This window comes from Eublepharis macularius, chromosome 1, assembly GCF_028583425.1.
Source record: "Eublepharis macularius isolate TG4126 chromosome 1, MPM_Emac_v1.0, whole genome shotgun sequence".
NCBI lineage: Eukaryota > Metazoa > Chordata > Lepidosauria > Squamata > Eublepharidae > Eublepharis > Eublepharis macularius.
The window spans coordinates 96,294,807-96,310,762 of NC_072790.1; the positions used below are offsets into that span (position 1 = coordinate 96,294,807).

The window sequence follows — 15,956 nt, forward strand, 5'->3', positions numbered from 1 at the left end:
CTGTTATCTCCCAAGTTGTCACAATCATGCAGCAGTGCCAAAGGGCAGAGCCCTGGTCATCCATTTGGCTGTCTACTGTGTCCCAGGTGCACATGATATAGGAGCATGGCACATATATAATCTGGGTGTTGGACATAGCTTCCCCTCTTCCTCCTATACACCCATAGTCACAGGGCTGTTTTGCATTCCTGGGAATAAAATCTGTGCTTGTTTGTGCATTGTTGTTGCTGGATTAGGACACTGAGTACAGAAGGTTGATTTTTCTGAAAGTTCCATATACTGGCACATCTGAATAAATTCCTCTGAAATCAGTGTGCAAGAGCAGGGAGTGGGTTTTGTCAGCTCAAGTGAAAATATTTGCAGTATTGCACCTTTATCATGAAAAGCCACGTACATTTTACACCCTAATCTGCCTATAAATTTAGTTCTCCAGCAAGAACCGTTGCATTCAGTTGTTGCTATGTCAGAATATTGCCGAACATGTCTTCACTGTCGAGCAGGACCACCTCTGGTGGTCGAGCATCCAGGGGGTGGGGGAGCGAAGGGGGAGGAAGGGGAGGTGTCATTTGCAAATTTGGTATATTGCCTGACATTCCTCAGGTATCCTGATTCAGTCCTGTAAGCCCTCCTCTATTAGCATGTAAATTAGGGTTGCCAGGTCCCCTTATTCTCTGGGAAGAACTTCTCACACAGGCAACACGAAGCGTGGGAGCATGCCTACTGCGGGGCGTCATGAGGTCACTTTTAGAAGTAACATTATCGCTTTTGGTGGGAGAACACCCACTGTGTGCTGGCCTGAGAGATGTTTTGCCTCCTGGGTCCATTCCCTGGACCTTCCCCCCACCACTGGCCAGGTGAGTGGTGATGGGGGGGCTGAGGCTTGGAGAGGGGAATCCCCCACCTCCACTGGGGGACTGGCAGCTCTAATATAAGCAGAAGACATGATGGGAGATCTGTAATCAAATTCAGAGGCATTTAACGCTTAAATACAGCCACATGGATTGTGATTTGGATTGGGGCCTATAAGGAGTGGAGAAGGATTTTACCCCTTTCATTCAAGCCTGATTTTGCTAATTGAAACCACCACTGCTGTCGATCTTTGAAGAAAGGGATGGGGAAAATATGGGCACTGGTCTTGTTTTTACTTTAAAGGCCTAGAATCAGTGTGCAGGCCCAGTTTTGATTCGCAAAATAATGCATGGGTGGATGATTTAAAGTCTCTCTCCCTTGCTTGTGCAGCATTGGGTCTCCATACCCCACATTTCTCCCCAATGGGGACCCAAGTTGGTTTACATAATTCTCCTGTCCTCTACATTTTATTCTCACAACAACCCCGTGAGGTAGGTTAGGCTGAGAGTATCTGACTGGCCCAAGGTCACCCAGCAAGCTTCCATGGCAGAGTGTGGATTCAAATGTGGTAGTCCCAGGTTTTAGTCCAACACCTGAATCACTACACCAAGCTAGGGTTGCCAGGTCCCCTTAGCTTCCCATTGGGAGGTGGGAGACCCGGTACTTACCATCTAGTGTCTCCTTGAGTGCGCATTTTTCACGCATGCGCTCCCACCCTGCACAACAACGTCACTTCTGGGAAGTGACGTCATTGCACAGCATACCCATGCTCTGCAGGGGGCTGAATTGGGTCCAATTTGGGCCCAATCCAGCCCGATTCAGGCCCAATTTTGACCCAATTTGGCCTGAATCCAGCCCAATTCGGGGCAGATCGGGCTGCTGAGCAGTGTGGGAGTGCTGCTGTGCTCCACAGCTGCCCAATTTGGACTGCCATGCTCCTCAGCGGCCAATTCGGCCTGATTTACCCCAATCTGGCCTGAATCGGGGTGCTGCGACATGCAGAGTGCACCACCCGGGACTGTGCCCAAGAGGCGCATTCCCCCCCACCCTGCTGGCCAGGTAAGCGGGGGACTGGCAACCTTGCACTAAGCTGACTTTAATGCAGCCTTAATCCTAGCATCTTTTTAAGCTAATCTCCATCAGGTCTAGTTAGGACTGGGCTGTCAGTTTATTAGTGTGACAGTTTTCAGTGATGACTTTACAATGTAACATAGCAGCAAGAAGAGCTTGTTTGCTTGTTATATTCATATCCTGCCTTTCAGACAGCTATCTTCAAAAGTGCTTTTTATCAATAAAGAAAAAAAAAGGCTCTCATAGGTTTACAAACTAAAAGCATAAGATGCATGAAAGCAGGGGAGCAGAGAGAAAAGGTAAGAGGGAGAGCGAGATCTGGTAATGTAAGAATGAAGTTAGAAATTTTGTGGCCATTGGGTCAGTCTGATGAGATCTTCTGTCTCTAGCTTGGATGGAAGTGATGCAGTTCTGTAGTCCTCTTGCGAGCAATAAACACTGAAGTATCTTTCCTTTCAAGCTGAACTTGTCTCAGGAAGGATGGCAGGTTGTCCTACTCTCTGGGCTTCAGACTGTTTCTGCTTCTGTTTTGCATCTGGGCCTTCCTGAGCCAACCAGACTTGTCCTCATTTGTTCCAGGGTCTGACATTGGGCTGCTTATCTTTTTCAATGAAGTTCTTCTCACTTCCTCCATCTTATCACCTCAGCCTTGCACATAAACAATATCCATCCTCAATTAGTTATCAGAACCCCTCTGGATGCCTAGGTTACTCCCCTTCTGTATATTGCATAAGCTGACCTGAAGAAGTTTTTTCAGAACCGTCGAGGCTTGAACGATGGGGAAGTATGGGGAAATACTGGAGGAAAGAGTTCTTTATAATCTTCAGGAGGTGCAGAGAAATGCTATGGAGAAGGTTAAAAACTGAACTTAACCCAAGTCCCCACGGAGAAGCATCTAATTTTTATTCTAAAATAATTTTTAAAACATGGGGGCTGAGGTATCTGCTTCCTGTATGATTCAGAAACTTCCTTACTGTATCCAGAAAGTTGTGAACAGGGCAGCTGTATTCAAGTCCATTAATAAAACCAAACACATTTTATCTTACAGACTAAAATGACTACTACAGTTTAACTAATCCACTAGGTGGCAGAGTTTCATACAAATTTAAGTCACATTAGTTACGGTTCTAAGAATGCTTCACTGAATTTTCATGAGACTAAATTGCCCTCCCCCAAATTCCCTTTTCCTTGCTCGCTCTTTTCCCTGCTTTTACAGCAGCTGGCTTGCACCCCCGAATGGCTTTCATGGTCGTTTTCCTAATTTTCTAATTTTCCTAGACAGTTTCCATTCAAGCTGGATCTCAACAATAGAACGCAAATTGTTGCTACTGGGCTTCTCCAGCACAGCGCTGATGCACCTTGGCCATCAAGGAGCCAGAATAATTATTAAACAGAGACTATGGGACACTTCTCTCCAAGGAGATAGAGCACGGGCCTTAAATGTCCCGTTAGTGGGGAACAGAAAACAAAATTTTACTCCACCTAGCTATCTCTTTTCATTGGAGTTTCCAAAATACCACAGAGCTTTTACCTTAGCACGTTTTAATGCTCTCCCATCTGCTGTCTTGGAAGGGAGATACGCTCATATTCTATATGCACATTGCCTCTGCTCCTGTCAATCCGGACAGGTAGAGACAATAGAGCATGTCCTTCTATACTGCAAGTTCTATCAGGAGATTCAAACAAAGTATATCTCACCAGTTATTGCTGCCCACCCAGGCAGACCAAGTCAGTCTTATTCTGCCCTCCTTCTAACTGAAAGAAATTACTGCTAAGGCCGCAAGGTTCTGTGCTTTGGCTAGTGTAATCAGACAGAACATTATTACTTCCTTTAGAAATTTTAATTAAGATTTTAACGATTTTACCCATTTTAGCACACTGATGTACTTAATTCTTAGACATGTGTAAACTTAAAATTAATGCACTCTTACAGTTAATTTTATTCTGTTTAGCTGTTTGCTGTAATGAAATCACTGCTGAGGTAGCAAGATTCTGCACCCTGACTAGTTTAATTAGATAGACTATCACAACTTCCTTTAAGAAATTTTTACCAATATTTAACAATTTTATTTATTTAAATATATTGTTCAGATTCCTAGATATGCTTAGACATGTAATCAATGTATTTGTTATATATTATTGTATATGCTGACTCAAATTCTGATCCTAGATCGTAATAATAAACTTGAACTTGAACAAATTTAAGTCACATTAGTTATGGTTCTAAGAATCCTTCACTGAATTTTCATGAGACTAAATTGCCGTCCCCCAAATTCCTTTTTCCTTGCTCGCTCTTTTCCCTGCTTTTACAGCAGCTGGCTTGCACCCCCGAATGGCTTTCATGGTTGTTTTTTTCCCCAGCCTGCATATTAGTCTTACTGGCTACCTGATCCCAGTTTGATTGTTCAGCCATCCTTATGACTTCAAAAATGTAGCTAATCACATTAGGCTACAGGGTGAGGTATTGCCTCTCATCAAAACCTAAGAAGAACTATGCTGAATCAGACCAGTGGTCCATTCCTTTGTCACACAGTGGCCAACCAGTTTATTTCCTTTATTTATAGACCACCTTTCTCACTAAGGCAAAAGGCTGATTACAGCTAAAAACAATACAGTAAGAGTAGTACATGGTGGTAGAGAGTGCTGACAAGTTGTAAACAACTTACATGGCAACCCATGCTGGAATTTTCAAGGCAAGAGACTAACAGAGATTTGCCGTTGCCTGTCTCTGCACAGCAACCTTTAGTGCTGCTGAGAGCTGCCCTGGGGCCCTGGACAAAAATTCTACCTGGCCTCCCATATGAAGAAGAAGAATGTGCTTTTAAGTCATGGCCAGCTCATAGTGACCCCAACTATAGGATGTTAAAGGCAAGAGATGAGCAGAAAAGGTTTGCAATTCTGTCCATGTAGCAACCCCCATCATCTAAAACAAGTATAACAAAACAAATCGCTTGGCTTTCTGTTTCTGAGAACAGACTAGGGTTGCCAGGTCCCCTTGCCCTCCAGGCGGGAGGTGAGAGAACTGGCACTTACCTGAATGGTGCCTTTGTGTGCGCACTCCCGACCTGTGTGATGAAGTCACTTCCGGGAAGTGACATCATTGTGCAGGCCATGTACTGCCCCTGGGAGTGCTCCTGTGGGATGAATCAGGCTGTTGCAGAATGCGGGAGCACTGCCAGGGCTGTGCGACAGACCTTGGAGTGCTCCTGTGCTCCGCAGCAGCCTGACCTGATTTGGCCCAATCAGTGCAGAGCACTGAAGTGCTGCTGGGCTGGTGCAATGGGCCCTGGAGTACTCCTGCACTCTGCAGCACCCTGATTTGGCTCAAATCAGGCCCAATTCGGCCCAAAATTAGCCTCCTGAGGCACACAGGAGTGTGCCGTGCTGCCCGGGAGTACACCTTGGGAGGTTTGTTCCCCCGCCTTTCCCCCCACTGGCCAGGTAAGGGGGTGGGGCTGGAGGGTGGGAGCAGGGGATCCCCCACTGGAATCCCCTGGCAACCCTAGAACAGACTAATAATTACAATAGGATACAGTGCAATCCCCCCTTCCACCAAAACAACAGTTTGGTGTGGTGGTTAAGAGCGTGGGACTCTAATCTAGAGAACCAGGTTTGATTCCCCAGTCCTCCACTTAAAGCCAGCTGGGTGACCTTGGGTCAGTCACAGCTTCTAGGAGTTCTCTCAGTCCCACCCATCTCACATGGTGTTTTGTTGTGGGGATAATAATGACATACTTTGTAAACCGCTCTGGGAGGGCATTAAGTTGTCCTGAAGGGCAGTATATAAATCAAATATTATTATTATTAATAGAATAAATTGTAAATTATATATGTATATATATATATGTAAAATAAATTGGTAAGTGTTGTTCAGGAAAACAAGATGCTGCCCTGCAAGGCAAGCCTAATGCATACCTGCTGATGCAGAGTATAAAACACACAAATCTTTTGATGGGAGAGACTCATTACAATTTAGTTTCCCAGATTTGGTTCAGCATTCCAGAAGCTACTTTAACAAAACAAAACAGCGATTTCCAGGTGTATTTTCAGTCCTTTTCCATTATGCACACCCCTACTTACAATTATCTAGCCATGTGGTTGCTATTGTCCTGGAGGATCAACAAACAGGGCATAGATGCAAAGGTCCTTCCCTGATGTTGCCTCCTAGCACTGGTTTATCTTCTCTTGCCAAGGATGTTTCCTTTAGTAAACATAGCTAGCATCCTCCATGGATCTAATTCTGTTTTAGTTATCTATGCTTATGGCCATCACTACGTCCACTGAAAGTGAATTCCATCATTTAATGATTTGCTAAGGGGAAAAAAATCTTCCTTTTGTCCATCCTGAATCTATTGAGGTTGCTATTAAATTCATTGGATATCCCAAGTTTTAGTACTATGGAGCAGGGAGAAAAAGTTCTGCCTCTCCACTCCCCCCTCAGCAGTGATTGTTGTGGAGGGAGCTGCACAAGGAACATTTTTGCCTGCCATGTTCATGCTGAAAAGTAGCCTAGAGAGAGAAAGGGTTGGGGGGGATTTCTATGCTTAGCTCATTCTTAGACCAACTTAATTTAGGCTAATAGTTCCATACGTTCTATAGTTTCCACAAAAATAGCCCTACATTATTGCATAATTAAGTTCAAATCACTTTGTATCAGTTACTCTAGATACTATTTTGCCTCCCTAACAAATTCCTGTGCTGTCCAAAGAAAAAGCAATTTTCCAGAGACTGTGAACCCAGTCTGTCAGGATAGCCATGTACCAAATGCCACCCAGAGCAGTTTTTAACCCAAGATATTCATCTAACTATGGTTGACCAACAATTTAAATAAATGACTGAATCACAATTATGTTTGAATAGCTAAGAAATGCATGTTTTCAAATATATGTTATACAACTTAATTTGCCCAGTAGGTTTTCATGTGATTAAGCCTGGTCAATATATGTAGGCATATGCTGATGGCTTAAAAAAAGCCTGGTTTTCTCCAAAGCAGCTTAAAATAATCAATGAATAATAGCATAAAATGATTAAACTAAACATGCACAATCCATATTTCTAATTCTTGAACAGGGCCCCAGAGTGTGGATCAAAAAATCACACAATCAGTGCAATCCTAAGAAGAGTTACTCTAGTCTAGGTAGCATGTACGCACTCCTAGGCCCACGCAATGATATCACTTCCGGAAACTGACATCATCGTGCAGGGTGCAGTCACCCCATGAGCGCTCCCGTGCTCTGCGGGGGCCTGATTTGGCCCAAATCAGGCCGAATTGGGCCTGAATCAGGCCAGATTGGCTGCTGCAGAGTGTGAGCATGTTCCTACAGTCCACAATAACCCAAATTGGCTCCCGTGTGCCACAGTGGACCAATTTGGACCCGAATCAGCCCGGATCAGGCTGCTGCAGAGCGTGGCACTTCCATGCTCCACAGCGGCCTGGTCTGGGCTGATTCGGGCCTGTTCCAGGCCGATTTGAGCCCTGGATAGGGCCTGCGAGAGCGTGCCGCACCACCTAGGAGTGTGCCATGCCACCCTGGAGCATGCTCCCAGGAGGCCTGTGCCTCCTCTGCTGGCCAGGTAAGCAGGGACGGGGGACTGGAGGGTGGGAACGGGGACTGGCAACCCTAAGTCTAGGCCCATTGAAATCAGTGGAGTAACTCTTCTTAGGATTGCACTGAATATGGCCTAATACAGAAAGGGGGAAGATTTCTACAAATTTGTGAGAAACCCAAAGTTTGAAGAAAAATTGAAATTTAAAAAATGAAGGAAGAGATGTCTCACAAGATTACCTCATGTTGCCATAAACAGCCAGTTGGGATTGCCTTGGCAATCACAGATAATCTGTGGTTGTGTTGGTAAGCTAAAATGGCTGCTGTAGTTTCATTTAGAAACTTGAGGTGAGTGAGGGAGTGGAAGAATGGGCATGCAGGAAAGGCAAGAAGATGAGGAGTGGAAGCTAAGCTAGAGTGAAGGGAGGGAGCAAGAAAAGATAATGGAGCAAAAGTCAGGAAATGGGGGCCAAAGGAAGGAGGGAGGTTCCCCCCAATGAATTCTCATGGATCTCCCAATTATTATAACATTGGGTATGAAATGGCAAAGACTCCTGGACAGATACTGGCAGCATTTACCTTTTCTGTTGTTAAAAATATTTCAGTTAACCCCCTAACTTTGGGAACCAAGACAACCAAGCAGATCTCTCTAAGAATTTCCATAATGAGACCTTTGGGGAAAGTCCTGCTTGTACAAGTAGGGCTTTCCCCAAAGGTCTCAAATTTGGCTTTTCTAAGGATCTAGTCCTATATACAATTACTTGGGTGCAAACTTCATTGTACTCAGTAGGATTTACTTACAGGTTAGCATGAATAGCTTTGGACAATATGTAAAGTTGCATTTAGACCCATTGCTTTCTTTTGTTTTTAAGAGAATACTGTTCTATACTGATACTAAACACATCACTAGCTCCTGCCACTTATTGCCACCACCAGGATTCTTCTTTTTTCCCATGAACACAATAGAAAGCTCTTCCTTTCTCCTTGCCTAGTCTCGTATTTGGTCTGTCATATTTATGTATGGAAGCTAATCAGGATTTGGGGTGGCAAGCCCTACATGAGTATTTATGTCTAGTAGAAGCAGAATAAATAGGGAGATATATGCAAATTTAGAGAAGTGGCATTTCATTGCCTAGTCTCATGATCATCCTCCTCAGAGTCAACCACTCCTTGTGGTGAAAAACAAGCACATTCTAGCCAGGAGACACAAACATTTCTTGAGTTGAAGCCATAGAGAAGCCCCATCTTGGTAGATTATCTGGCAGTTTCCAATGGGATGGGAAGCGAGATTAAAAGGATTGGATGCAGCCTCCCTCTCAGATGCTCAGGGGCATATCTGCTGTCTGCCTGAGAGTCACAGCCTTCTGTGTGTTCATTCTCAGTGGTGCTGCAAAAGCAGGATCAGCTCTTGTGCCTGAGAGTAGGAACTGGCCAGGCTGCTGCACAGGAGGAAATAGCAGGAACCTGATGGAAGTGATGGGTGGGAAGCTGGTTGCCAATGCAGCCCTCCTTGAGGTGGGTGCCTCCCTAATCTTGCTTCATTATATAGTTGGTCAAGCATTGTGACATGTAATGGAAGGCAGCAGTACTGCTGTTGCTTAGAGGGGAGGAGAGACATTATTACAGGCCTAACGGTGAGCCTCTAATGGCGTTGGACCTGGGGCAATTGTTGCTTTAGTGCCTATTAGATAAAGCAGCTCTAGCTGCACATGATGAAATCCCACACAGAGCTTAATTTGAAAATCTGAGCAAATGAGGGAAGATAGGTTATAGAAGATTAAGCACTCTTAAAGTAATCCAGCCATTTAGAGCTTTTAAATTTAAACACAGCCGCTTAGTTTTGGGACACAATTAAACTGACAAGTACAAATCATTCAGCAGTATGGTGGTACTCTAAATTACTAGTCCTGACCCTGAATTTGCTGCTTTTTGGACTAGATGAAATTTCTGGACATTCTTTAGGGCATTCCCAAGAAGAATGCATTACATTAATGTAATCTGGAAAGACATGCATGAGAGTGGCTGAGTCCTTGTCACTCAAAAAGGGTATGGCTGTCCAAATGTATTCCTTTCCCCAGATACCACTTGCACATGAAAAACAGTGCTGGGTAAAGGATTCTCAAGCCGTGAATCCTAGGGCTAAGTCATTACAATACAAATTCCACGCTGCAGACATGCAGCTGCCACAGGAACTTTGGGTCAGATGTGTACCTGAAGTTCCATGAAAAGAATTCAGGTCCCAGGTGTTCTCAGCTATGATTTGGATTGGGACCATGGTGCACAAGAAGAAGGGGCTTCAGCCTCTCCGTGCTGCTTTATTCTCAACCTGAAACAGCCCCAAGGAGCTACTATTTGCATTGCTGGGGAAACATAGTACATGTTCATTTCTCCAGTGGGAAAACAATGACTCCTCAGGACTGTTTCAGGTTAAGCAAATGGTGCAGGAGGCCTGTGCACACCTGGAATTATGTTCTAAGCTTGGCATTCCCAAAACATGTCTGCTGAACTTTGTGAACTTTGTATTGAGTGAATTGGACCTCATGACAGTAGAGGGAGATGCATTTTAAAAAGGCGTACCCTATCGTCTCAAACAACAGGACCATACCATCTAGGGTTGCCAGGTCCCTTGAGTTCCCCGGCAGGGGACTGGGAACCTGGCACTCACCCTCCACACTCTTCAGCATCTCTTGTTGTGTGCATGCTCCCGGGGTGCATGATGATGTCACTTCCGGGAAGTGACGTCATCAGGCAGGTCAAAGGGCTGCCCGGCGTGCACTCCCACACTTGCCAAACGGCTGAATCGCCCCCTATGGGCCTGATTCCGCCAGAAATGGGCCCATTGCGGGCGTGGGGGTGTGCCATGCTGCCCAGGGGCATGCTGCACCGCTGGGGTGGTGCCCCAGGCGGCACCCCCCCTGCTGACCAGGTAAGTGGGGTTGGGGGGAAGAGATGGGAACAGGGGATCCCCTGCCCTGGGCAAGAGATTGGCAACCCTAATACCATCAACATTTCTATTTATTTGGACACTTATAAAAGAAATCTGTATGCCTTCTGAATCTAAAGAAAAGGGAAAATAGAACAGGGCATTATTGATGGTGTGGCACCATCTAATTTAAGTGCATGTTAAACAGCATTCCAAAACTTTGTTTATTCAAACACTTATATCCTGCCTGTCTGTGAAAATTCAAGACGGCTAACAACAAATATGTTTCACACAAACATTAAAATTTACAAATCTAAGTGAATTTAAAACAAGGAACTAACATTACAAGGTCATCTAAAACTTCTGATCAGACTATATTTTCATTCCCATGAAAAAACTTTACCTGAAGTCCTTCTAACACAGGAATGCCTCACAAACCCTCCAGAAAGTTGTTAAAGCTAGTGCTGTTCGGATCCCATCTGGCAAGCTATTCCATAATGCCAATTCAGCAATCAAGAATACATGAGACTGAGTAGTGGGGGGATCACACAGATATTAGGGAGAACTCCACACACAGGCAGAAACTGGTTGTGTGATTAGTGCAGATAGCTCACGTAGGGAGATGAAGTCCATAAGGTATGTACATTCCAGGTAATGAAGGGTTTTAATGGTAAGCACCAGAAACTTAAATTGAACCCTGAAGCAAACAGGCAGCCAATGAAGGTATTTGGAAATAGGTGTTTAAAGTGATTTGACCTAGTTAAAAGATGAGTAGCTACATTCTGCACTAATTAAAGCTCACGCCATACATTTAAGGGCAGTCCCATAGAGAATGTGTTATGGTAAGGGTTACTGTAGCATGGGCCAGTATTACTAGGTTAAGTGAATCCAAATAGAAAGAGAATTTATGAGGTAAATATAGTTGAAAGTAGATGCTCATAGCAGCTGTGCCAACCTCCTCTCCAAAATTCCTCAAAAACCTTTCTGTGATTGGCCAATGACACCTTACCTCATCAAGCCTATACAGAATGTCATCCTTCCCAATCAACGTGACCTTCATCATGTCTGGGTTCAGCTTGCCCCACCTAGCCATTTGGCTACAGCTTCAGGGCATTGGCCTATAACAATGACAACAGAGCCTTAAAGAAATACAGACTATAGAATGGGGTGCCATATACCATTCTGAAGCTATGGACAATCTTACTAAGTGGCCTGATGTAATTGCTGAAGATATGAGAATATGAACCCTTGAAGTACGATAAAAAATGTAATGTTGTGGGGAAGGGGATAGAGGGGGAAATGAAGTGACTCTCCCCTTGCAGGTTCCCATTTGTCTTTTACTGGATAGTTTTAGCTGAGTAGACTCATCAAAATTTTAATCTGCTAGGTTTCAGAACAAGAATGTACTTGCACAAAATTCAGTATGCACAATCTGTAGTGGTCTATTGTACTAACATGATACCTTGGATTTAGAAATGTTTCTAAAAAGTTGCTTTGCTCAAGGAATGTACAATGTTAGAAGTGCAAGGGACAGTAATCAAAGATTGACAATTGCCTTTCTGCATAGATAATGCTAATGGGTAATTTTATTTGGGAAAACTCCCTGTCAAAAAAAGAAACAAATATCCATTCCCTTAATGTTATTTAGATCAACTTACAGCCTAAACAGCAAGTGCTACAGAACTATAAAACTGATAAACCAATTTTGCCCCACTTTTTCTGTTGAAAGTACAAAATATAAAATCAATTTTAAAAAATAAAAAGAAGTTAGGAAGATTTTAAACGAAGGAAAAAAGCTGAAACAGGGAAGGGTTGTGCTATAGTTCTGATGATTTAAAATAAACATAAGATAAACCAGGTACAGTTTCATGTTCTGAAGACATGAAAAGAAATAAAATGGGCAGAGCTACTTATATGGGCAGAAATGAAAGGCATATTAACAAGCACAGGTCTGCAACTACACAATTTCAGGTTTCAGCTGGACTGCTTAGGAGGAATTTAGCAAGATTTGAATGCTGTTCTGGAATACCCTCAGTATTGAAGTGCATCAAAGTATTTTAAAAGTATTTACAATTAGAGATGGGCACGAACCAAAAAACCCTGAACCATGCAGTTCGTGATTCGTTGCATTTCACGAACCATGAACTTTCACGAACCTGCCCTGGTTCACGAACTGGTTCATTTGGTTCGTGAAAACGTCACATCCAGGTCAGCAAATTGTCACTTCCGGGTCAGCAGAAGGCCACTTCTGGGTCAGCAGAAGGTCTGCAAGAAGTCCATCCCCTGTTGCCTAAGAAACTAATTGATCGGTGCCAGGCTGTCTGCAGTGATGAACCAAACGAACTAGCCTAAAGTTCATGTCAGTTCGTCAGAAATGAGCTCTGACAAACCGCCAGTTCACAAACCACGAACCGGCCTGGTTCGTCACAAACTTTGGTTTGTATTTCGGTTTGTGCCTATCTCTAGTTACAATGCAATTTTGAAACATATATCTCATAATTACCAGAGATATAGGTGCTCTCCCCCTCAAACAGCACTGTGAGATGTTTTTGTAATATGTCCCAACTGAAAGTATTAATAATTTCACAGCTATAGGGCATTCACAGGCAATTCAGTAGAAAATTGAAAACACCTCTCAAAAATGGCCAATTTTTGCCTTTAATGACACAGGCCTGACTTAAGAGTAAAAGGGAACTACAAGAACTATAATGAGCATTATTGACTAAAAATTCAGATAAATCTAAAACAAAACTGCTGATTCACTTACAATGCTTTTTTGACAGTCATCTCCTGCACGCCTGTTTGCACTGTCCTTTAATCTTTCATCAGTACTTATATAGTATTTATAAGAACAAAAATTTCCCAGAGATTCATGCAATTTTCCTGTATACCTATTGGAGTTGGTAAGCTGCTGTATATTTGCTTTCTAATTACATTTACATATTTATTTATTTAAAATACTTCTAACCTGAGTTTTCTCACAAACATGGCTTAAGGTGGGTCACAATATATTTTTAAATTCCCGACAACAATACACATGGTAAATAAGTGACAGAACTGACAAAGATATCAGAGTGAAAATCCACAGAAAACTCTTTAAAACAGGATCGTTTTAACAGCTCTCCTAAAACCAAGTAGGGAATAAGTAGTCCTCACTTCCATTGGTAGCCCATTACAGAGCCTCTAGGCAACCAACAAAAAGCCTTCACTGTCCAGACCTCTCTGTGGCAAGGGATGGCAAAAAGAGCTTCAGATGAGGAGTGTAATTGTTTCATTCTGGTAGAGGATTTTATTATAGACTTCACTGGTAATTGCTACTGAATTTTGTTTGCTGTGTTTTCAAAAGTTTTATCCTAATGGTATGTTTCAGTGTAACAGTCCCAACACTATATCTACAGTTAACACAGTTCATTTTCCTGTTTTTTTCAGATATTTTGACATGCCTGACACAGAATTTGCTGCTCCAACAAATCAGCCATCTCCGGTTCCATCACAGGAGACACAATTTCCTTATGCTATCTCAATGGTTTCAATATCTGCAGCTACGTTGCCATCATCATTCAGAAAGGTAAGTGGAAACTAAACATACTAGAAGGAGTGGTGTATCCTTAATTCTGAAAGTTAATGACATGGTATTAAAGATGGAACACTGTCCTGCATGGTGCATTAGCCTGTGGAAATTTTGATCAGAAGCAACAAAGCCATATATTAGGGTTTTGTGTGTGTGTTTTCAACTCAAAGCATGTGGATCCATGAAATATGTGTAAGATATAGAAATAAAATACGTAGGCTTATCCTACTATATAAAAGACGAGCCATACTCACTTTTTATCCCCGCACAGGTGCACTCACAGGTCCTTCCATGGGGGAAAAAATTGAGTCCTGGGCAACACAGCTTGCCTTCCTGCCACCATGGCAGCCTCCTCGGGGCCTCTGGAGGCTCAGGAAGCCTGGTGCAGCAGCCCAGCCCTCCTGAGGTAGGAAGGCCCAGCATGGCAGCGCAGCCCTCCAGAGACCCGGGAAGGCCTGGAACGGCGGCACAGCCCTCCAGAGGCAGTTTTCTAGAGCCCATTGTTTACACAACACAATGGGCTGGGTTGCTAGTGGTACATGAAGGTACTCTTTTGCATTAGAAGTAGATCGTGCAGTTTTAAAATAAATGTGCAGTTTTATCTCAAAATACATCTTTTTGCTGATTAAGTTGAAATGGGGAAAAGGATAACAACTGAAGCCTCAGGCCACTTTAGACCCGTTGAAACCAATGGAACTAAATTTCCATGATTTTCTGTGCTCGACTTAACGGACTGTTGACGACACTGTTCCTTCTACTCAGTTTTTTGTCATGTTATTCATTATACTGATATAAGTACTATATCATGCCAGCAAGTTAGTATAGAGAAGGGTGCTAATTGTTTTTGTTCTAGTGTGAAAACTGTGCTTGCAGACAACATTGAGCAATGCCTTTTCATGCTGTAACCTATTTTAAAAGCATCTGGCTTGGTAAGACTCCCATAAACAGCAGTAAATCACAGGTTAGAAACTGAAGGAAAGTGGCCATTTAGTTTTGCAGAAAGACTGAAATGTAAATATAAGCCATCCTTGGCAGCGTATCTGTGAATGCTAGAAAACTGGTTGCTAAAAATTTTTTACATCATTTTAATGAAACAAGATATGTATATAGATGGTTGGGATTATAAAATGATCTCATTCTGAAACTGCAAGACCTTCTGCCTTTCTATGAGGATTGTCAAAGAGTGCATCCTTGAACCAGTATATGAAGTATGAAGCCCTTTCTTCCCCCTTGAGAGTTGTTACATGCTTATTGCATTCATAGCTGGCTCTAAAAGTCAGGTCAGCCAGTGGCAGATTTAGGGAGGAGGGGACAGCTGATGCAAGCCTCTAGTCCTGCCACTGCTCAGAAGTCAGAGCAGAATGCTTCTTCCTTCCTCATCTCCTGGGCAACTTTAAGCATGTGGCTTGGGTCAGGGTCTTGGGTTACTTGCATTCAGGAAGCGTCATTGGAAATTAACCTCTTGTCACAGTGAGGAAATGGGAAGGAAGGAGTGTTAGGCACTCTAGGTCCTGGGAGGGAATGGTGATCGATGGTAGGGACTGGGGAATAGGGAGCGAGAGGTAACTGGTGGGTGAGAGGTGGTGGCGGCAGCAGGGGGGCAGTGGCCTCAGGCAGGACTCTTTTTTGAGCCACCTTTGAGTTCACTATCCCCCTGAACAGAGAGACCCACTGCATTTCTCTTTAAGTCATCTTACTGTCTACTGCCCTCCCTCCATTCTGATGGCTGGTCTCAACAGAAGTAGGCGGAGAATCATGCCTTATTGCAGTTATTTAGATTATTTTGGCAATTGACAACTCCCAAGAGTGAGTCTCTAAATATTTGTGATTTGGCGTCTAGCTATGATGTATTTGCATTGTTCTTTGCCAACAAAATCTCTAAGATCTACCTTAGATGCTGAGTTAATCAGTACACAGTGGTAGAGCTGTCTGTAACACTCTTGTTGCTGTTGCTTGGATCAGTCCAGGATATTTTCCCTGACTGATGTTGACTAGG

General features: G+C 43.4%; 1 protein-coding gene across 2 annotated transcripts in view; it reads left to right on the plus strand.

Moving 5' to 3' along the window:
• The window catches only part of CRYBG1 (crystallin beta-gamma domain containing 1), a 155,791-nt gene that overhangs the window by 46,202 nt on the left and 93,633 nt on the right, over window positions 1-15,956 (plus strand). For both annotated transcript variants that reach the window (XM_054996866.1, XM_054996942.1), the window contains exon 2: window positions 13,819-13,957. In XM_054996866.1, the coding sequence (XP_054852841.1) occupies window positions 13,819-13,957 (139 nt within the window). The remainder of the gene's footprint in view (window positions 1-13,818; window positions 13,958-15,956) is intronic.